The sequence below is a fragment of the Candoia aspera genome, chromosome 3, assembly GCF_035149785.1.
Source record: "Candoia aspera isolate rCanAsp1 chromosome 3, rCanAsp1.hap2, whole genome shotgun sequence".
Lineage (NCBI taxonomy): Eukaryota > Metazoa > Chordata > Lepidosauria > Squamata > Boidae > Candoia > Candoia aspera.
This window is the reverse complement of record NC_086155.1, coordinates 174304097-174328580: the sequence shown is the minus strand read 5'-3', so window position 1 is coordinate 174328580 and position 24484 is coordinate 174304097. Positions and strand designations below refer to the sequence as shown.

At 37.2% G+C, this 24484-nt stretch overlaps 1 protein-coding gene and 1 non-coding gene across 3 annotated transcripts in view; both read left to right on the top strand.

Moving 5' to 3' along the window:
* Nucleotides 1–3006: 3006 nt before the first annotated feature.
* The window catches only part of PDE7A (phosphodiesterase 7A), a 43165-nt gene continuing 21687 nt past the window's right edge, over nucleotides 3007–24484 (top strand). For both annotated transcript variants that reach the window (XM_063299344.1, XM_063299343.1), the window contains exons 1-3: nucleotides 3007–3553; nucleotides 9947–10007; nucleotides 17469–17552. In XM_063299344.1, the coding sequence (XP_063155414.1) occupies nucleotides 3416–3553; nucleotides 9947–10007; nucleotides 17469–17552 (283 nt within the window). In that variant the 5' untranslated portion in view covers nucleotides 3007–3415. The remainder of the gene's footprint in view (nucleotides 3554–9946; nucleotides 10008–17468; nucleotides 17553–24484) is intronic.
* Nucleotides 13578–13684, top strand: LOC134495093 (U6 spliceosomal RNA). Its single transcript, XR_010067769.1, has one exon. It is a non-coding gene; the product is annotated as a U6 spliceosomal RNA (small nuclear RNA).

Here is a 24484-nt window from a genome sequence, read left to right as displayed (position 1 = left end):
TTTAAAACAAACAAACAAAGTTCATTGACTAATGATTATGTGCTATCAAGCTGGTGTTGACTCTTAGCAACCACATAGATTTTCTACAGGACAATCTGTCCCCCAGATCTTCCAATGCTGCACCCATTGTTGCTGTAACTGAGTCCATCCATCTTGCTAGTTGTTCCCTTTTTTTCTTTTCTTTCACCTTTCCCAGAAAACTATGTCTTTGTATATGTACTAAATATGGTAATTTGAACCTGCTAATTTGTGCCTCAAATGAAAACTCTGGACTTTTGTTCTGTGATCCATGTATTTTTCTTGGCTATCCTTGGTATTTTCAGAAGTCTTCTTCAACACCAAAGTTCAAAAGCATCAATACTTTTTCTAGCCTATTTCTTCAATGTCCAGCTTTCGCTTCCTTAGAGTGTCACCAAAAAACCATTACCTGATAGATTCTGATTTTTGCAGGTATAGACACATCTTGTCATCTGAAGATCTTTTCCAAGGGCTTCATTGCTACTCTACCAAGTGCTAGTCTGTACGGTAGCATATTTCTTGACTGCTCATTGCTTTACTAATGATAGTTGATCCTAAGAGGCACAATCACCAATTCAGTATCTTCACTGTCTGTTCTAAGGCTGGTTGCTGTACCTGTGTGATTAGTTTGGCCTTTATACTTAACCACATTTTTTCACTATGTTCCTTGACTTCTATTACTGCAGATCATTTCCATTTTCAGCTATTAATGTCATCAACATAGTGTAGATTGATTATTCTTCCTCCAATTTTAAAACCACCCTCATCTTATTCTAATCCATATTCCCTCGATATACATTCAGCATTTAGGTTGAGTAAATAAGGGGAGAGCATACATCCTTGTCTCACTCCTTTGCTGACTTGCAAAACAGTGAGCCAGTCTGTTTCATCATGTTCCATCCAGACTGTGGTTTCATGACCTGTGGATATGCTTCACAATGAGATATTCTGGGATTCCCATTTTCCTATGCACATCCAACAGCTTGATATGGCTGACACAATCAAAGGGCTTTATTCAATGTAGCACATATTGACTTCTTTTTAGTATTCTTTGGCTTTCTCAATTATTCAGTGTGCATCAGCAATAATGTCTCTTGTTCTTCAGCCTTTTCTAAAGAACAGAAGCTTATAATTTTAACATAATTTTAGAAAGTTCTCATGTTTATTGTCTTCTACTGGAACATATTGTTTCTCATTCATATATGATCAAAATACTATTCTACATGAAAGTAGGAAATAAATTCTCAACATAACAAGAGAAATGGTATGCAGTAGACTGGATGCTGACTTGGTTACACTTGATTTCAGTGAGTCTACTGTAATTATGACTAAGTCTTGCAACCCCGATGTTGGGATTTAGTTCCCACTAAAGAATTATGATTCATCCTGATTATGTTGTAAGCCACTTCCGTAAAACCATTGCCCTTAATCCTGTACAGTGCTTTTCACCATTGTGGGTGTCCCTCACTATTGCTCCCTGGGGGTGGGGAAAATAGATAATTTTGCTGACTAAAAGGGGAGTACAAAAAATTGGTGTTCTAGCCAGTTCCCCTCCTGCCTTGTCATTTCTTCATTATTACTACTTTCTCAGTGAGAGGGAAAAAAAGTGATGCTCTTCAAGCATTCCAGAACACAGAAACAGTTATAAATCTCAAGAGAGGGGGCAAATCCCAGGATCCAGGACAAGGATTTTACCCCATGGGAAATCGTCCACCCCATGGTCAAGAGGAAACATCTTCATGCTTAATCAGTTCAGCTTGCAAAGAACTCTAGGAAGCCCCACACCATCACAGGGAAATTAAAACCTTGTATGTGGAAGGGACCATAGGCCCTCTAGGTTTTATTTATTGGTATTTCATGTTCTTGTGAATTCATCAGTATTATCTTTCTGTATATCAAAGGTTACTTTAGTCTTTGAGGTGATTTGTTTTATAACTTGAGAGTTAAGGAAGTACAAGGAAACCACTGTTAGCAATATTATCAACTAAGAGTGGCCAAAGAAATGGTGAGAGGTAGCATCTTCTTATATCAATAGAGCTGGGTGCAGTAGCATAATTTTTCTTAAGGCAAACATGACTGCTGTTGCTTTTTATGTAACAAAAGAACAGCTCAGAAGTAATGCAGTTTCTTCCCATGAGGCTTACATTTTTCTATGCAAGGGCTGGATACAGATTATCAATTTTAACACCTGTAGGTAGCATTACTGTGCAGCATTATTTTATACAGCTTAGAACACACCTTTCCTTTCCTAATGCTAATCCTTTTTTGACCAAACAGGTTTTGTAGGTTATCAAAACAGTATTAAAAATTGTAACCACAGACCATAACTGAATAAGAGAGTCAACAAACTCTTTTATCATGCCACCCACAACTTTAAAAAAAAGTATATCTTGTACTTTCAGCATCACATGTACAGAACAGGGCAGTTAAAGACAAACGCATGCTAGGGCAGGTTAGGGGACAAGAAGGAAGTAATTTGAGCCGCTTGATGAGTGAGGTAGAGGTGGTTTAAGGTCAAGGTCTGAGCAGAAAAGTTTTATGACGGCTTCAAAAACTTTGTACCCCAACTCCTTTGTCCTTATCTATAAATAAAGAAAATCAGTAGACCTTTCCCGCCTCACAACCTAGTGGAGAAAGACTGGGCACCTTGCGCAACCACACGAAGAAAACAAAAATAAAAGCTCTCGAGCAAAAACGGCTCCCGAGTGAAAAAGGACGATCAGGGAAGGATAATGACGTCACGGCGTAAGACTTCGCCGTCGTTCCCGCGGCGGACAGTCGCGGCCCGCAGCCCATTCCGGGACGAGGTTTCCCCTTCAGAGGCGTGTACTCGCGTGACACCAAGGGAGAAGGACGTGCCGAGTGTGGGCGAGGAGGGCGGGTCCCTGCACGCGCAGCTCTTCCCCCCTCCGTTAGCTTCCGGCGCCTCTACCGCCATCACTCTCCAGCCAGCACCTGGCCCCGCCCCTCGCGCGCGGGGCCGCGCCTCGTGCTGGACAATAGCGGCGTTGCCGCAGCCGAGTTGTGTCTCCTCCAAATCAGGCCGGGACTGCCGCAGTTAACAGCAGCCACCGGGCCCGTTCCGCCACGACCAGAACGAGCGGCGGCATGCCGCCGTCCCGGCTGCAGAGCTGACCGAGGAACTCGGCATTCGAGCCGGGGCTTGATGTTGGTTTCTTCCGGATCCTCGGGGCTGCTTCTCCGCCTTCCCTGCGCGAAGCTCGCCGAGCCCGGCTCGGACGGGAGAAAGAAGTCTTTCTAGCGCTGCCCGGGTGCTCGTGAAGCAGGTGAAAGCGGTGAGCCGGGCCTGCCTCGATCCCGGAGCCGGGCCTGGCTTTGGTTGGCGCCCAGAAGACGAGGTGGCGGCGGCGGCGGCGGCAGTGCTGCCCCCGTTTCAATGGAAGTATGCTATCAACTGCCGGTGCTGCCTCTGGACAGGCCGGTCCCGCAGCACGTCCTCAGCCGCAGGGGGGCCATCAGCTTCAGCTCCAGTTCTGCGCTCTTCGGCTGCCCCAACCCCAGGCAGCTTTCTCAGGTGAGGCCGCTCTCGCTCAACCCGAATGTGGAGGTGGGAAACAGCCATCGGAAGAGACCTTGGACGGTGGGGCAGAAAAACAAGAATATCCGTGCAGGACCCGGAGGGGGAAAAGGGAATGCTTTTTAAAAATCGGGGGCTCCAACGTGCAAGGTTTTCATTCCTTCAGAACTGTTCAGTCAGGCGAGGAGGAACAAAAGCAGGAGATAGGAAGATTAGGCCAGATAGCGTGGAGATGAGGTTTTCAGCTAGCGGCGCGGGCAGACAATCTCGGAACACGCGAAAGACACACCAAGGCTCAGCTTGACTTCGCGGAATTGCCCTCTATCGGTCTCTTCGTCTCCTGTTTTATTTTTGTTACGTCTTGCTGTTCTGGCACCTGTAGCTAGGCAGTAATGCTGTAGATCACCAGAGTTGCCTTTAATGAGTTTTTGTTGATTTTTTCCCCCCAAGATGGATAAGACAGTCGGTAATTGTATCCTGATAATAAGAGACTGAAAGGGGGAGGGGGTGAAAATGCTTATTTGGTAGCTAGGTAGGTGATCCTTTTAAAGATGGTCAGTCTTCTTCTTAATATTTATAGTAGTTTTGAGAGTTATCAAGATATAATGAAGCTATTATAAACAGTTCTCAGATTTTAGTGAGGGGTCTTCTTTCAGCAGAATCATACCCTTTAATCTATTTTGCAAAAGATTGTCATATATTTTTCCTTTTTCAGGCACTTTAAATATGTATCTTACAGGTTTTTAAAGTAAATATACTATGAGTCCAATGTGGATGATACCAGTAATAAATTTAACCATAACAAATGTAGGTAGGTGGTGAAATGTGAGAAAATAGATTCTGTTACCATTTTTGGTGCTCCTCAAATGTTTTGAGGATTGGGTTACCCATCTGTTATTGCCCTGATGCAGTCTGCTGAAATTTTCCTGTGAATGATAAAAAATCTCTGAATCTTAAAGCATTTGCCCAGAATTAGAGCTATGTATTTGCTTTATTTATTTTCTCAGTACTCCATGTATTTGGCAAAACCACAATTTTATTCAGACCTCTAAGGGGGTAGACCCACCCACCCCAATTCTAAATAGCCCTGGCTAATACTATTTACAAATGAAGAGGACATCAGTTATACTTTGGTTTCTTTTTGAGTTTAATAGCACAACAGAATTTGCTACAGAATGTGGATTATGAAAAACATTTTGAAAAGAAATTCAAACCAGATCTTAAAATTATTAGCACTGTGTCTTAAGAAATATCACAAATAGAAGCAGACTATTTTGACTGCAAATTTATGAGCCATACAAGATTGCAGATTATTCAGAAGGAATATGTTTGCGTCTGTGTGTTTTAAAGAATTCAGAGGTGCATAGGTGGAATCTAATGCCAGCGTTCTACTGATAGATTGCTGACTGAAGCAGTTCCGTCATGTACTCTCAAAATCTCCTGAGAATAGGAAGATTTGAGGTATATGGTATAGGGAGAATAGAAACCCTTTTAAAAGTTTTTCTCTTCTGTTGGTACCTTTTAAACATGCAGACTGTTGTTTGTGTGATGTTGGATTCATAGCTGGCTCAAAAACATAGCTGCAGTTTTTGAGCCATCCCACGGACATTCTTGAATTGAGATTCATGCATTACACACTGGCACTTTAGGCATTAATTCCTTTAATCTCAGACATTAAATATGCTTACATTTGAACTGATTTAGTAAAACCTGATTTGAAGCAAGGGACTTTGGATCAAAGTTCTTTTATGTAACTGCCATAGTAGAAATTACCTCCAACTTATTCTTATGCATTTGTAACTGAGTAGTGAACATAATTAAGTTGGCTGACAGTGGAATTCAGGTTAGTTTTGTCAATTAGTTGTATCCTTTGGAGACAGAAAATACAAGAAAAAGTCCTTTGTGGTTTATTGCTTAGCAGTTTAGCTATTATGCTATGAATCATATGCTAGGGTATTATCAGTAGGAACTTGATCTGTCAGGTAGAATGGTATTAACTTTGAAAAGGAAGATTGATAGTTTTTGCTTAAAATTGTTGACCTCTTATAAATTAAATAAATGATTGTAGGCATTGCTATTTCTTTTGCAAACATTAGTAGTTTTTATAAAGAATTCGTAATTTACAGTTACATCTAACATTTTCTCTCCACAACTAATTTGGGATTACTAATTATACTGAAGAATGTTTAATATTAGTTATGAAGTATCAGTGTTCAGTAAATCTGATTGTGTTGATATGAAATAACTTTCTCCAATTGCTTGTTCTTAAAAATAGTTATTAATGGAATCTACGAAAGCATATTTTGTTTTAGTTATTAGGATGCTGAGTTCTTTTCTTACAGTATTTGGCTACAGCTATATTAGTACAACTTTTTAAGTAGAGCAGTTCTCAGAAGATACTTAAAAGCTTAACATTTTCAAATCTCTGTTGATGACAGTAAATTATAATTAGATGTTTTCAGTAGTTCCACATATTTTTTAAAGTTTCCAAAATATTTCAAAAGTGTAGGGGGAACAACTGCTACCAACATTTAAGAATGAAGATTTAAGAAAATTAGATGCAACAATTAAAAGTTTATAAACAGCCCTAATATATAACCATGATTCAAAATTCTGGAGAGCAAGGTCCAATCTTTTAAAAAAGTGAACATTTAGATGTGTTACTCTATTAACACTCTTCATCTAATTTGTTCCCTTATAGCATGCCAAAAACAGAAACGAGAGTATAACCACCCCTCTCCCCGAAAGCCCATTAATTCTCCAGTTAATAAATTCTAAGGTTTGATATTCTTAGAAAGGGTACAAAGACCCAGGACATTTTGTAAAAAATTAAATAGGTGATAATATTGACTCAGTTGAAGAAGTTTTGATTAGTCTTTTACCTGTGGCCCTACTTCTGCCAACTTATTTGGCCATTTCATTTGTAGGAATTAAATTATCTTTTGGATCTTCTTCTGTGTCACAGTGTTTTGATGAGCAACTGCTCTGAACTTGAAACAACCCTATTTTGAGCTCCAAATACTTCCAGTAAGATTGGGACTCTTCCCATAAGTTCAGAACAGCCTGTTTTGAACTTGAACTTTGAATTCAAAATATTTTACATATCTCTGATCAAATGTTATGTAGACTTAATTTTTTCCGGATATCTATTGAGCTACTATGTATATCTTTTGCTCTCTAAATCTTACTATTAGAATCCATTTTTCTTCAGGGGCCTGTTTCTTAATTCATATGAACACTCCTTTTTAAAGAGGGCTGGTGGTTTATAAAATATGGACAGGAAGTCTGGATTTAAACTTACATATGCAGCTGTATCTCTTGTTGCTTAGGAAAGCCATTTTCATTTTCAGATGGTAGAAATTTTTTAGTAAATGAAAACTATACAGTATTACAGAACACTGATTGAAGGGGGTCTCCAAAGTTCTGCACCTGCCATATTCACTGTTTTCTTCTTATGAATCTGTAAACAATTGCACATAAATAGTAAGCATGCATTCGAATGTATAGAAACATGACATAAATATGTTGTCTGTAACTTTGTAGCATATAGAGGTTGTGTCAGCTTCAGTTTATTTAGGGATTCGTTGAAACATATAATTCCACAGGGTGCCTAAACTTTGCATGCAACTGTAAGAGCTGTTTAGTCAGGCTTTTACAGTTTCATGTTTTCTTTGGTTCACGCTTCTCACTTTCATGTTTTGATTGTATGTGTCCTCCTAAAGTAGTGAGCTTCTCTTTCAGTACTGGCATTGCCAGTGACCAGACACCCTTATGACTTTGGTGTAGTCATGTCACCACCTCCAGTTCTGCTCATGGAAGTTCTACACTCTTCCCTTGTAATTAGAAGAGGGCTTTCTGACTGGGGAGTGTCCATTATCTGGCACTCATGCTCAATTAAATATTACAGCCATTTAAATATACTTTTTTGGTAACAGTATGGAAATGGTTTGTCAGTACCTTCCTTCCGTTTGATACTGGAGTTTCTTCTAAGGATTGGCTTTCCTCATATCTACAAGCCCCTACCTGTTTTATCCCCATTGTGGATTATTGTTAGTATCCCCCCCCCTCTTTTCAGCTGTACTAGTAAAGGGTGACTATCTGAAGTTCAGAAGCTCAGAGAGTTTTACTGCCTAAAATAGAGGTCCCCAGTCTTATTTGGTCACTGGTCTTATTTGCAGTGTTGAGGTTATTATGAGCCTTCTCACAAAATGATTATCATGGTGAATATGACCAGCACAAAACACCAGTTTACTGTGGAACGATTAGTGCAATTACTCCCTTTTCTGGCATGCCAACATGCTTTCAAGCCCCTCAGCTTACTTCTTTTACTAAATAAAGTAATGGGCTGCAGGACCCAGGAGTATTCTCATAAAGATTATGTTTGAAGCTGTTATGCAGTAAGGTATTTTCTCTCTCTCTCTTTTTTAAAGTTAGAGGAATCGATACAAATAAAATCAGGCAAGGCAAGGGAGTTGTTTATGGGGACAGGCCTCTATAGATGCCATATTGAAGATGTAATCTATAATACAATAAGGTTGAGAGTTCAAAATATAGGAAAGCTGAAGCATAAAACTTGGATAAGTGAATGGGCATCTTTCTAATATAGTGAAGGAAATAGGTTTTGACCAAATGAATAAAATGTTGGAGGCAGTTGGAAAAGTATAACTGGTGGTTGCAAGTGTTTGAGTTGTAGGGAGTTCAGTTTTGGGAAGAAGTAGGGATTGTTGAAATCACTGAGAACAGGAAGTTGGGTTTGGAGTGCCTTCTCGTAGACACATTTCCAAATGCATCCCTGCCATTAATTGATCTTCCACTAGTGCTTCAGAACACATTGAAGGGCTATTAAAGTGTAGAAATGTTCAAATTACCCAAATAAAGGGATTAGAGAAATGTCAAATTACTGGTATACATACTGTACTGGTAATAACGCTGTTGTGTTTGACTGCTATAATAGCAAGATTATTGTTTATATAGCAGGTAGAGTTCTGTATTTATAGAGAATTTCACAGTTGTTGCTTTGGTTTTGAAAGTGCAGGAGTCGTATGTGCTTTTGAAGATTACCCTGCCATAGCTAGCAGCAGGGATTCCAAATATGCATAATACAATAGTGTAGTTTGCAAAGATAGGTCTTCAAATATTTTAAAGGAACTGATCATTGGAATACGTTATCACCTTTTTGTTAGGTTCTGCGTCTATTTCTTTTGTGTAGATCACTGAAAAACGTAATTAAAAGTAAATACATTTGTTGTTTATATAAACATGGCTACCTTGAGAATAAGTGAGAAAGAATGATGATTGAGAAATTCTGTGTAATTATAATGCAAGCAAATATTTTGCATTTACTATATGGAAATTATAAGTAACTGTATTATATCCTTACTGTTTATATTCACTTTGGAATTATAAATTTAATTCTCTCAGTCCATTAACTATAGTTCATGTTAGTGCATTTGTTTATATGTTTTACAGCAAATAATGCTCAAAACAGCTTGCAAATATTAGGTTGCAAGACAGTATTTACTTCCATAATTATGTAAAAATTCTCCTGCTCCTTCTTTCTAATCATACATTATCACTTACATTAACAGTGGTTTACTCCTCCCTTTGTCTAGATCTTTTCCACAGGGACCTCCTATCCTTGGTAGCTGATTTGGGAAATAGAAATGGAAAAGGGAGGAAGAATTTGCTGATAGTGCTGTTCTGCCAGAAGATACTTTATTATTTATTAAAAATATTTATAATTACACCATTGGCTAGAACTAGGAGTGCAAGTGTACTCTTCTTAACATTAAAATATTTACTTTGTGTTTTAAAGAGAATATACTGTTGTTCTCTAGAAACAAACTTAAAAGCTGTTAACAGGATAAAACAAGAATAACAAAAAAAATCTTATGGTACTTGCAAGACTAACAAATGTATCACACATAAGCTTGAAGTATTATTGGAATAATTGTCCCAGGAGAGGAGTCTTATTAATACCCAGCCGTTTGCGGGAGTCAGTGGATGTAGGGAGGAAGTAGTAATGAGACATCAAAACCAGTGAGAGCTATTTATTGCCATTAAAATCCTTTGGTGAATTGAAGTATTTCTTTTATGCAGAGATTGACTAGTATGTTCAGTGTAAAATATGGTTGGATGCAGCTAACAGATGTGCCGTTGTCTTTATAACTAAGAAGCAGCATTTTTAATTGATTTTAGAGAGTTAAGATGAGTTAAGTCTGGAGAGTGAGGAAAAGTATGCCATCCGGGGCTAGTTTCCATAAACATGATTAAAGTTTGAACTTTTGTCCCTTAGTGGAGCATTTATTTATAATAGTCTTTTAAGTAAAATTGGAGATTGAGATTCACTTTAAAAAGCAGAAATAACATGTATATGTTTTTAATTTTTAGAGACGTGGAGCAATTTCCTATGACAGCTCTGATCAAACTGCATTGTACATTCGCATGCTAGGTAAGTGTGGTAGCTTACTGAGATACCAGATCTCTCTGTCAAGTAGACAATATGCAGAGTGCATTTTAATAAGTTTGGTACTTTTTTTGTCTTCTTTCCTTCTTTTTCCATTGCTTTCAAATACTTGGCTTTATGTATTTACAGTTAATTTGGTACCACTTTGATGTTGAGTCAGACACTAAAAAAATACATCTGGTTTCAAAAAAGGAAAGTATGGGCTCTTGTAATTCAGATCTCATTGAGAAGAAAATATGGGACTGGAGATGCAAATATATAAGAGAAATACTAAAGAACATGAGAGATATTAAAGAGATAAGAAAGATATTAAATATGTGATACTAAAGTATATTTTTCACATTTATGTTTAAAATTATATATGCATGTTTATGTTTAGTGTCCTTTACTTGCTTTAAAGGTTAGCTCTTGTAGTTGTATTTCTTGTTTTGAATGGACAAAGATTACAGCAAATGCTGAATACATGTAAGATTAAGGATTTGTTTTGTTTAAAGATGGAATGACTCATGAGCAAATATTTGTATAAGAATGAATTTCATCTTAAGTTGTAAACTAAATATTGTCATGTGCCAGCAATTTTGAAATAGTGCAACTTCAACACAGAGGAAAAGATATGAAAGGAATTCTAATGTAAATGATTCAGATTAGTTCCAGAGATAATCAAATATAAGAGAGAAATACAGCATTATAAGCGATTGGTGTGTTGCACCCTTTACAGTAACTTCTGCTTAGGTTGTTCATTAGTGTAAATTTCGCAGAAATGCATTGATGGTGGCTTTTAGAGCACTGAACTCTGAAGTAAATTCAGTTGTTAGTACTGAACAATCAGCACATAGTAAGTGTTGCATGATATATTTACCAATTCTACTTTAATACCTGGTAAATCACCGTAGAATCTCTGTGCGTCCCTAGTTAAAAAAAGAATTGTAATCCTGTGGCATATAGCAAATTGGAAGTAAACGATTCCTTAAAAATAGTGAAAATAGATTATATCCAGCCTTCCTTTCTGGTCACTACACAGTTATTCTGTGCTTTTTTTTAATTGTCCAGACAAGTTCAGTCTAATTTGGCAAATTTCATTCATCCCAGTTGCTGCTGTACTACAGCCACTAACCTCCCTGCTTGTTTTAATTTCCTTCTTGTGGTATCTTGATATTTGGCAGAAGTAGGAAAGTATTTATTTTCACTGTTTCATTTAAGTTAACAAGCCTGAGTTGATTAAAAAGCACGTCCAGCCACTTTGCCTTATCTGAGCTTTGCTAGATAAGGCAACAAATCCAGAAGCATTCCTCTCTGTGCACTGGTCCTTCCATGAAAGTGAAACCTAAAATGAAACCAGTTCTATACCATTTCTTATCTAATTTCCCATTCTGTAGAATGTCTGCATTGAGTTTTCCTTCCTTGCGTGTTTCAATACAGACATCCCACTGTTTATCCGGGACCATTAAATGAAACCAGAGGCAAAGCTGCATGTATCCCATATATGATGGTATCATAGTCCAGACATCTGGAGATAGAAGGGAATATTATGACATTTAAAATGTCAAAGGCAATGGTGTTGAACCAAGGTTATTTAGAGTTACCTTATGGTACCTAGAAGATACCCTCTGATTGTTCAGGAAGTAACAGTGCTACTACAGTATGCAGCTCCCAAACCAAAATGAATAGGATAAAAGATAATATAGTCAGTGGTGCCAAAGGCACAGGGACTGCATTCATGCCATCCAAATCTCAGCGTGAGCCACAATTCTCTACTTAGACTGTTTTCAACGTGAAGACTTGTAAAGTACAAATCAAACATGAATCAACGTAAAATTCCAGTTTCCTCCTAAACATCATTAAACCATCTCATTAATAAGAAAATGGAGCCTGTTCCTCACTAGTAGATATCAGCCTATAGAACAAGTAAAATACCATGACAGGATGGGGAGATGTAAATAACAAACTCTCAGAATGTCATGAGAAAAAGCAAGAGTAAGACATGCTCTCTTGGGCAGTTGCAATGTGATCTGGTGTTGGAGGATATTACCATCCATCTGTTGCCGTGGTCAGCTCACTCTCTGATTGCCCTCTGGCTTGCTGCTCCCACCCAGCCCCACGAGGAGATAGGGCTTGTTAGATCAATCAGCTCCAGGTGACTGATGGGCTCGAGAGGGAGCTTGGGATTTTCCTTGAGGATATGGGGCAGCCTGGAAAGAGTGGGTGAGTGAGGCGTTGGACTGGATTGCTTCTCTGTGGCCTCTCTGTGCACAGATCCTGGTTTTCTGAAGAACTCCAGGTAGTGAAGCACCAGAAGTGACTCCAAGAGCACCTATATGGAGCACTGACTCCAGTAGCCTGAATATGAGTTCTTACTTGTGTTTGGTCCTGTTTATTGTTTGTCTTCCTCCATCAATGGAGGAAGACAAAGAGTGAATGGGATCAAACACAAGTAAGAGCTCATATTCAGGCTATATCATGGTGATAATGGCAGCAAAACATTATTTTCCACCCTTATTTTGTCTGTTGATAGACACGCTATGGCCCTGTTTAGGGTGACTCATTCTCTGCTGGGGAAGTATGGGTCCCAGGAGCATTTAGATGTTTGTGTTACAGAGTATTCATGCTGTTTGGTGGGTAAATTCACTTGGATTTGGACTCTGATTGGGCAGAGCCAAGTGAGTGGCCTGAGGCACAGTCTTGTGACTTTATCTGTTCTGAATTTGAATCTCTGGCTCCCAGTGAAGTGGGCAAGATCCACCGAACTGTTAGTTTGGTCACCTGTTTTTTTAGGTCCAGTCCCCTCCTGGGTCATTTGGTTGGGTTCATGTGGTGGTATTGGCCTGGGTCTGGGAGGAAGCAGGTTATTTAGACCTGCTTCGGGCCAGGGTGCAGTACTGAAATGGTTTTGGTCACACTTGTTGATGACCTTTGGTGAAGCTGGGATGGGGATGGTGTGTCCATCCTTGTGCTCAATATCTCAGCTGCTTTCAGTACCATTGACCATTGATACCCTTCTGGACCAGTTGCATGGGTTGGAAGTTGGCAATACTGTGTTACTGTGGTTTGCCTCCTCCTTCAGTGATTGGTCCCAGTTGGTATTGACTGAAGGGAGAGGTTGCATCTGCACCCCTCACTGCATGGTGCCTCAAGGCTCAGTGCTCTCAGTCCTCCTGTTTAACACTGTTGGGTGACATCACCTGTCAGTTTGGAGTCCGGTACTATCAGTATGCCGATGATACCCAGTTGTACATCTCAGCCTTGGCCTGTGCAGGTGAAGCTGTCAGTGTACTGACCTAGCCTCTGGAGGCTGTTCAGGTCTGAATGGAGAGGATCAGACAACCCTGACAAGACTGAGCGGCAACAAAGGGATATTTTCACCTTTGGCCTTGGACGGAATCACACTTTCCTCTTTGAAGCTATTGTACAAGTTGGGAGTCATCCTGAACTCTCAGCTACTGCTCAAAAAGCAATAAAGTAAGGGAGAGCTCTTATTTTTCTGCTCTTCATATTAGCAAAATAGTTGTTAAAGAACCCTTTATCTTTGCCTATCAATGTTTAGATAACCTGGGCCATGTGCTTGCTTCGGCAGCACATATACCAAAATTGAAATGATACAGAGAAGATTAGCATGGCCCCTGCTCAAGGATGACACACAAATTTGGGCCACATATAACTTTTGGTGACTGAACTCGAGGGTCATCATGAGTTCCTACTTTAAATTGGTGTATATAATTCATTGTTAGTGACAAAACAGGCATGAAGGTGTTGGAAAGGTCAGTTTGTATAATTTCATCTTTCCATCCAATGTACACAATTCATGTGAATGGCAAAAGAGTGAATTGTTCATAAGATAGTAATTTTCTTTGTCTTATTTTGTCTCTAAGGGACTGTTCTGAGATATTTTAATTGCAACTTGTTTACTCTATTTTCAGCAGAAAACCAATATGGTTTATAAAATGCAGCGAAATTAAGGTTTTGTTCAGTCAATAATCTCTTCTCAGAAGGGATTCCAAGAGTGAAATCAGGAATGGATCTTGAATTTTTTTGGTTCTTCCATATAGAATACAAGTGACTGATTATATTCAAGAATCTCCCACTGCAATTTGCATAAATTTCCCATCCTACATAATAGAGAAAGGAATGCATTCTGGCAACCGTGTCCATTTCGTTGGCAAGTGGCCACAGTAGTTGTTATTGGATATATTTTTGTATTTGAATGTGGAATCTTTTAATTTAGAGAAAAAAAGTGATAAGCCTGAAACTGATAGAAATACTATTGATTCAGTTACATAAAGCAAAGGTACCCAACACATTATGATGAATGTCTTTCTCAGGAACAGATGCTACTTTTCAAAACTTCAGTATCTAAAGCAGATAAAATAAAGGAGATAAGGTTTTTAAATACTTGTCCTTTCATCAAAGGCAGAGAATCCCTTTGAAAAGGAATACTGAATTTTGATATTTAATATGTTTAATACTGTTGATAATGTTTTAAATTATGTGTTGCTTAATATTGTTTGTTCTCTTCACACTAAAGTCTGATTTTTTAAAAGAATGTTATCTAATCACACTGAGTTTATTCTGCATTTGTTGAATTTAATATTCCCTGAATATGTCCATTGAAACGTTGGGCAATTCATCATTCTTTAGTCGTTTCTGCTTTTATTTTGCCAGTAAGATGCTTTCTGAAAGATCAAAATACATAGAAGAAGTTTTATTTTCTAAATCCCATAACTATAAAACTAAGAAAGGATTAAAAATAAAAAGTTTAAATCCAAGTCTTGAGATTTCAAATTACTTTTATTACTTATAGATGAATTTATGTTCATCCAGATGTGTACAGCCTGAGATCCAGGGATATATGTGCTTCCCGCAAAGCCTTGGATGTGGCCCAAGAGACTTCTGAAAATTGTTACCAAATAATATTTGTAATGTATTGGAGAAGAATTAATACATAACTGGATGTTAATATATTTAGTTTTAATTAAATATAAATGAAATAAATTTAGCTTCTGTCTGACCCTACTCCTTCAGCACCCAGCATATGCCTCCAAGGTTCAGTAAACATTGTGTTGCAAATTATAATTCATCTTAACTATTATTGGAAAGAAATTTCAAAGGTAACAATTAATGGAAATTATATTTCAATTCATAGTATATGAAGATGTCTTATTTCAATTAATCATAATTAATGTAAACAGTTTAGTATTTAGATGACATCCTAAACTGGGCTTAATTTAAAACAAGTTCTGATTTCCTCATTTTTGTGTTGGGGTAGGGGAAAGCATAATGCTGAGGCTCATTGAGACTTGCTGTTTTAATGTTAAATAATGATTAGGCACATTTAAATGCAGCTGCTATAAGTGGTTGGGATCAATTCAGATGCAGGATTGGGTTTGAATCCCCTGAACTGTCATTCTAAAACAAGATGCTGCTGTTGCATCTCAATACTGTTTACTTTTCTAAGCACTGCAGAAGTACTAAGATCAAGAAAGACAAAATGGAAACAACTGCTTCTTTTCTGGCTGATGGGAACAGCCAGATTGATCTTCCCACTGATGTTATTCCCTTCCTCTCCAGTGGCAGGTTGTAGCTTCTTTTGTTCTGCCCCCTTAAGGCAATTGGCTGATTGGCCAAGGGATTATTTCTTTTAGGAGTATGGAGAAGTCAATTCCTTACATCTACTCTTTCTTTAGTTGACTCAGGTCTGTCTTTTCATAATTCAGCTGTCTGGTGGCACTTTGTCTTGGATGGTTATGGAAGTTACAAGTAACCTTCCCAAGCTCTGGTACCCTCCAAAGGCACGGACTTCAAGTTCCAGGATTCCTCAGCCAACATTATCATTGCTGAGGATTTTGGGAGTTGAACCCCACATTTAGAGGATACCAGTTTTAGGGAAGATTTGACTTCAACTATAATGGTCCTGGTAGATTCATTCTGAGAAAATTATTGTGGGATTGCTGCTTGTGATTAGTGCTAACTACAGTGAAAATTGCACTGAAAGTGACTTTAACTTCTTTCTAGTTCTGCACATAAAGATGTAAAATGCTTTATTTGGGAACTGGAAAAATAACACTGGTTAGGATTTGATGTGGTTTTTGTAAAAAAACCCCAACTTTGTAAAAACAACAGCATGGTTTGTTGTAAAAATCACTTTCCAGTTGTAGCTTCTCATGTTACACTGAATGCTCCTCCTGTGGAAGTGGATTATGAGGAAGGAGTTAGTATAACAACTAAAACACTCCTATATGTGAATAAATTTTTTATTTATTCCATTGCATACAAATACCACAGTATTGGATCTTTGTGATCCAATTGTTATGGTATTTTGTTATCAATGACCTGATTGTCTTCAAACTGGGTCTTGCTTTATATTGCCAAGTACACATCTAGCTTTAATTCTACCTCTGCCTGAAGAATTTCATATAGCTCAATGCTTATGCATTTTTAATAGCCATATGTGGATTCCTTACTAGAAATGCCAAATCAGTTTATAGGTAAACTCATTGTTTTATAAGATAAACTCTCATTGTGAGATTTAACATGATTAACACATATGAAATGTTATCTGCAAAATTGTGTGTTGATGACACAATATATAACACAAAATAAAATGAAATCATATCTTAGTCATGAGCAGACTTGCAGCAGTATTTTGAAAAACAGCAGACAACAACAATAATACAAAATTTGGATTTACTGAGGAAAAAGCAGTTATAGAATAATTGACTAGTATATAGTTGAGTTCTGAGTACAATTTGGATCATCTGGTCAGCTCTTTGGCATGCCTGTGAAGTATTTTTATAATTTGAAAAAAATACAGGCATTGGTAAATAATGATTAATATGTGAAAAATAGTAATAATTAAAGAAAAGCTATTTATTGTTTTGCCAGTATCAAATAGTAACATTAATATTGTAGGTGCTTCTTTTAGCTGAAGGGGGAAATATATGCAGTAATGTTCATGTTAATACTAAATTTTGATATTTTAGTGAAGACTGATATAATCAAGCTGAACATAGGTACATTTTAATGGCAATTATTATAATTGTAAAAATTATAAATGTAGGATTGTATACATTACAAGTTTATTCAACTGATATCTTTTAGAAAAATGATTTGATATTGGAGAGGAAAAAAGAGTTTTGATATTTTTCTTTAGGTATGCTTTTGTCATTCATCATGGTAGTATAACTTAGCATATGGATATTAAATTTAAATATTTATATATGCAGTGAATTGTGTATGAGAAGGCAGGAAAGGAATTTATGACAAGCAGGCAATTGGATATTTGAAAAATCTTCAAACTTGTGAAATTGCATCTCAGATAGAGGTGCTGAGTCAGTTCCTTGTATTACTGTTACGGTACATCCACAAAACGTCTACACCTTGCAACTGTGTTCAGTTGCATTTTTCTCTGTAGCTCTTCGACATGGTATATTTCACTCTTGACCCTATTTCCAGGAGATGTACGAGTAAGAAGTCGGGCAGGATTTGAAAGAGAGAGAAGAGGTTCTCATCCATACATTGATTTCCGTATTTTTCACTGTAAGTATTTAATAGCAGTACAGTAATGAAGAATTCCATTTGTGTTTAGCTGCTGCACATGGTCACACTAGGTTTTATTAACTAATATTTCTCTTTTGCGCAAATAATTTCTGTTTGAGAAATTATGAACACACACTATGCAGAATAATACAGTATTGTTTCTTAAGCTGTTATACCAAATTGGAAAAAATGCATCATGAATTCAGGCTCTGCAGCACATTGAATTCAAAGGCAAAACGGTGCTTTAGAGAGTGTGAGGGTACAAACAGCAGTTGTCTCCAGATCTCTAAACCAAACATGTCTTTTCCTGGGATAGCCCAGTAGCTGCAGAGGGTAACTGTATGATCTTGTGAAAAAAATAAAATTGTTTTAAGGAATTGCAGACATGCTGCATTTGCACCTTTGTGTTCTCTGAAGCAGCTTTTTGCATCTGAATCCAAAGTATCAAACCGTCCTTTAATGGATGAACAGGAAAGAAATCAGTGTTCTTCAGTGTCTGCGTATTCAGGTTACTAAGAGGTTGACCGGTTAACTATTTTATAGTCTTACTCCTAGGTACCATTACCTCGGTGATGGTCATGTGCCAATAACTTCCAGCCAGTATATTTATTATAAGAAGGAAGTCCATATGTAGCCAGTACATTTATAGTCTCAGTAATGTAGTCTGATCTGTCTGTTGTATGCTGAATTGTAATAGCCTTTATGCTATTCCAGAAAGCTTAGATTTATAATAAAACTGTTGAATAATAAAGCTTCTCCTCAGTGATGACACAGTCCTCAGTACTGAGCTGCTTTTATTGAGTGTTACTCTCAGTTACTGCTACTTTTCAGAAGTTTTACTGAAGTGTAGCTGAACTGTTCTTTCCTCAAAATGAAGCCTGATGCAATAAAAATTAAAAGATTGAAGTTGAATCCAGTTGCAGAATTCTTTTACAAGTCTACCTTCAACATTAGGGAATAATTAGAGAATCTCATTATCATGTAAATTTACTAATTCCATTGGCAAAAGGCAATATTCTTTAGGAATGTAAAACCTCTACCCCTCCCCAGATTTAAGAATTAAAGACTCTGATAGCAAAGGATAAGTGATCTTTGTCTGTTTAGGTAGCCATTACGATAAGGTAGAAGTGCAAATGTTTTTGCTGTGGCTGTGGCTTGAAAATTTGATGATAAAATTCTAAGATTCTACTGAAAGAGAGACTGACTAGTTAAAAAATGATGGTTTTTGTAGTTGCAAAATGATAGGTTTGAGCAAATCATGACATCCTGGACTCAAATATCTCTATTTTTAAAATACTGCCTTCTATGAATGTTTAAAATGCTTAGATTAATATGAAAGCTGCTTTCTGACAGAATGCTGAAGATTTGAATTTTTCTGCTACATATGGATATTACATAAAGAATTTCTGCTATTTCTGTGAGATTTTGGCTTTATATTCTTTCAGGGGATGATTTCCTCATGTTTTGATTTGAACTTTTTTTAATTTGGAACACTTGCTTTGAGTGCAAAGTGGGCTGTTTTGCACAGATTGGAAGTATTTCAAGTTCAGCTCTGTTTCAGATTTGAAACACTTCTTAGTTGCTCATTATATTGCATTCAAAATGGACTATTTCAGATAGGGATGTTTTTAACACTCTTGTAAAGTTCTCTTTTTTTGCTGAAGCTGGTTTAATTGTTGGGAAAATAAATAGTAGGCTCTATTTAAATGTCACATTTCTCATTACAAAACAGCAAGATGGGCCCATTTCATACTATTATATCTTGGTCTAATAAACTGAAATATGCAGAGGCCATTTGTTTGTGAGTACAATTCTTTCATCTGTTCATTGGCACTAGGAATAAAGCAGGAAGTCTCTAAGTAACCATGGCTTCCTTTTTCTTTTTGTTTGAACTGAGAAACTGTAGTTGCCAACCTTGAACAAGGCACAGTCTTTAACGCCATATGACACTGAATTAAGATTCTGGTTTAGTAAGGTTACTTGACATAGGTATCTGATTCAGATTAATTGAGTGTCCATTATCTGCATTGGTCTGGCTGTAGTTAGAATTGTCCAGGATTGTGTTGCAATCATTGATTGAAGTGGGTATTTAGTGTCTCATTTTGATCCATCCTATTTTGTTTAGTCCTAATGTAGAAATAATGTGACCACAAGAAGTACAGAGGGAGGGGGGGAAAAAGAGTAGGCTGATTGGAAGCATGTTTGCCCTCTAGCATCTTGAGAATGCCTGCTCACTACTATTAAAGGGTATATCTCCTGGTAGAAAAACATTAAAATAGTGTTTGAAAGCAAATGAACTTGGTCATGTACTCTACCACTTGTAAGAGCCTTAGTCTGAGCTTAATTAATAGTTGTCTATTGAATGTCCAGAAGGTGTCTCCCTCCCTCCCTCCCTCCCTCCCTCCCTCTCTCTCTCTCTCTCTCAAATTGTCATCTGCAAACATCCCCTTAGCAAAGAAAGATATGATAAGTAATATCTATGGGAAGTATGGTGATTTCCATCTGAAATGACTAATAAATTAAATAGGAATCTTTTTGAGTATTCAGTTTAACTGAGAAAAGCTTTTCCGCCACATATTCCTGTGTAGTTGTGGTAGTATTAATGTGTTCTGGTAAGCAGGTAGTTTAACAAGAATTGTATCTTAAATGGAATGAATGATAAGAGATGGTAAACTTCATTCCCTGTATGAACAAGTAGAGGTTGTTTGAAGTAAGCAACAGAGGTTTAGAGGGCAACCACTGATGGAGCCATTTTTGCTATTTGCACTATTTTATATGGGCATTAAAAAGCCCTTACCTTGAGAATGGCAGTTGCAAAGTTTAAGGAACAACCTTTATTCACACTAGAAGTAAAGAGGTTAAACAGCCCTAAAAGGAAGAGGAGAAAAACTTGTAATTGAAATACATCACTGGGAGTGAGATCTGGTGGTATTTTGTGTACCACGTTGGAAGTTCTAAACTGCCCATTACTTACACTAAGCTCATTTATGTGAAATTATGCTAGCTAACTGGTTATGTGAAGCTTTGTTAAACTGATTCAGAAAATCTAGCATGATACTGTCTACATCTAGGCAGATTGGTACCATTTTTCTACTGTTTCAGGTAGTGATCTTTCTTATTCCTTCCTCAAGAGTCTGGGAGTTAAATTTAGAGTCTCCTGCCTGCAGGGCATGTGCTGTACATTGAGAGAGTACGATCTTGTGATAACCACAGAACAGCATATAATTAACCAAAAGAGGTTGTCACTTATCTTTACATTTCTAGTTTATTGTTAAGATGGAAAAAAATATGTTTATTCATTTGTTCTTGCCTGGAGGAATATTGCTGTGGCAACACTTTTAAATGTAGGAAGAATTTTGTAACTGACTGCTCTATTAACAAAGATTAATAAATTCCATACTTTATTATGAGCAGATGCAGATATAAAAAATACATCATGGTTTTGTTAACAAGAAGCTCTTAGAATCAGTTCTGTGAATGAAAGTGCTAGTTAACTTGTGAGTAGCAAAAAGACAGGACAGATAATGACAGTTGGACTAAAATATCCTCATACGAGCTTTCTACCTGGTGTATAATTCTACTAGTTTTTTATTTAAACTATATCTTTTGGGTTAGATAAAAATTGGCACTAAAGAACATGAAATGCTGTGACCAATATACACACTTTATAAATGTACACAGCATATTTGAACATACAACTTGATGAGTTTAAGTATTTCAAAGATTAATGCTGTATGGAAAGTAGCTGTACATCACCCCATAATTAACTTGTTAGAACATGTTCTGATTCCTTCCGTTCTGTAGCCTTTTCTGAATCAACACCCACGAACATGTGCATTTGTTATCAAACTGAATCCATACCTACTTGTACATTGTTTGTCTTTGATAATCTGTATTAGATTGGATTTTAGAAATCTTGGCATCGTAGCAGAGTTTAATGTATGCGTTTTTCAGATGAAATTGTTGTAACTTGAGTTTTGAAACTTGCCTGAGAACCTTGACAAGAAGCAGAACTGCTGTGTACAGCTACTGTCCTAACAACCAGGAAACACACTGAGACAAGGAACTGGTCTCTAATATTTATTACTAGTACTTAACAGGAATCCTAACAAACTGAAGAAGCGTGGGAAAAACCCAGACATATAACCCCCAAGGGTTAAGGCGGTCCCGATCTGTGTCTCTTTGAATGGCTGAACAATTCCTCAGTGCTACGCATGCGCTTTACAGTCTGGATGGGAGCCCCCTGCTCGCCATCCTTACTCATGACAGCTATAGTACATTCTATATGCAAATACTTATGTGCAAATACTTAAAAAATGGGATTGCAAGTAAAGGTTTGAAACTTCTAATTTAGTTATTTTTAGTATTTTAAAATAAAGCCAAAACATTCTAATGTTTGTCCTGTGCCCTGTGCTTTCTCATTACCAATAACTTGACAAGGATTTCAAAAAAATCTAGTTAAGATCAATAAAATCAGTATTGCTAATCTCTGAATTCTTCTGGTTTAATAGTAAATATAAATATAAATATAATCCTGTTAATTTCTGTGGCATTTATTCCCAGTAAGTGTATATAAAATTGCAGCCTAAGTGGGTTAGACCATGATGGTATAGTTAGGTAAAGGTAAAGGTTTCCCTTGACATTAAGTCCAGTCATGTCCAACTCTAGGGGGCAGTGCTCATCTCTGTTTCAAAGCCGAAGAGCCGGCGTTTGTCTGTAGACACTTCCGTGGTCATGTGGCCGGCATGACTACACGGAACGCTGTTACCTGCCCGCTGAAGCGGTACCTATTAATCTACTCACATTGGCATGTTTTCGAACTGCTAGGTTGGCAGGAGGATGGTATAGTTACCTGAATGTTAATTGAAAACTGGTACTTGGATTAAGTTAATATCATTATAAAATGTATAAATTACTTAAGGTTTGTGCTTTTCATGTCAAAATATAACCTGGCATGTCATATTCTTTGTAAAATTTGTCTAAATGTTAAAAAGAGAGCCAGTCTGGTTTAGTGGTTAAGGTAACAGGCTAGAAACCAAGAGACTGAGAGTTCTAGTCCTGCCTTAGGCTTGAGAGCCGGCTGGGTGACCTTGGGCCAGTCACTCTCTCTCGGCCCAACTCACCTCACAGGGTTGTTGTTGTGGGGAAAATAGGAGGAGGAAGGAGTTTAAGGTATGTTTGCCACCTTGAGTTATTTATAAAAATAATAAAGGGGGGATAATAAATAAATAAATAAACAAACCTGAATGTTTTAAACTGCAAATATTGTAGTTTAATCTACTGTTGTTAGTTAGCTCCAAAGTTGCCCATGAAAATGCTTGAAGAACAGAGTCTTAATCCACCCAATATCTTTGTTTACAGGAGGACAGAATTTTTGTGGAATTCAAATCCCCCTTATCAGCTCTCTTTTGAGATGAAAAAGAAATTGAAAGCAATTGTGCATCATTTGATCTTAGCAAGTCTGAAAGTTCTGTGATCAGAACTTTACTTGGTCCTATGAATCTCATGTGGCTAATTTGTAAAGCTGGCCAGTTGGATGGCCTGCCTGCCTTCTTACTTACTTAACAACTTAGGAATTTACATATAACACTAAGTTATATTGCAAAACCTGAGACCAGTAGCTTAATGGTACTTCTAGAATTTGAGGAAAAATACACACCCATATATGGGATATGCTAATAACTTTGGAAAGTAACGCCTTGTTACTTGCTCTTTGAATTCTGGCCAGCTGGTTTGGGCCCTTGGAATAAAATTATAGTTTCACTGCTTTTACTTTGCTTTCTTGTTTATAGATTATTGGGCTAGTGGGAGTAAAGGGGTGGTTGTGGTTAGATACGGTGTTTGTCATGGCACTTCTTTTCCCCCTGTTAACAGTTCCATGGATATACCAGTGTAAGAACTGCTAAGGTTAAGGAACTAGAATTAAGGAAGGAGAGTCAATATGATGTAGTGCTAAGGTGTTGGAGTAGGATTGGAGAAAGCCAGATTTAGTCTATCCTCAGTCACAAAAACCCACTGCATGATCTTGGCCCATTGACTCTCTCTCATTCAGGCTACCTCAGGATAGGGAAAAACTGGAGAGGAATCCTTTCATAAGCTGATCCCAGAGCTTGGAAGAAAGATGAGACATAAAAAAATAAATGCACCTAAGTATGCTAAAACAAATACATACTTTTCACCTCTGAAATATTCAACCTATAATAGTGGACAAATATGTGCCAGATTTTTAGAGCATAGCCAGTTTTGTCTGTAAGGAAGAATGATTTTCCATTTTCAGAAATAAACTTTTTGAGAATTATTACTCTTTTATGTAGACATCTATTTTTCTCTAGTATTCCTTTTCCTTTTAATTGATATATTTCATATTGGTCAACAGTTCTTTTCTTTCTATCATGTGCTCTCTTCCTCTCTTTCCCAGTTTGAAACTTTCTGAGAATAATGGTTTGATCAGTTGGGTACATCTCAGAAACACAAGCTTGGAAAGTCATTTTTGTTATTAGTTTGGAAACATAATTTCCCCCCTCTCTTCTGTGGATCTTTTTAAAACATGTTCTAGAATAAAAAGACATTCTAAAAACACAAACTGTCTTTTTCTCTATTCAGATCATGGCATCTTTAAACAGAGGTGAAATTTTAATGTGTGCGAAATACCAGGACTTTTTAAAATGCTATGGGAAAGAGAATGAGAAATTATCTTGTGAAGATTCATGTCTTGCTTACAATTAATGCCTTTATTTACAGGATTATGCTTTAGATATCCAAACCACTATACACTATTTGATTAGCATATGAATTTTGAGGTGTAGGAGTTTGATATATTGGATAAAAAATGCCTCAATTGTCTTTTTAAGAATGGTAATTTTACATTTATTTTGTATTCACTTCTGTCCTGCCTTTTGAAAGTATTGATTAATTAAGAAGGTCAATTAAAT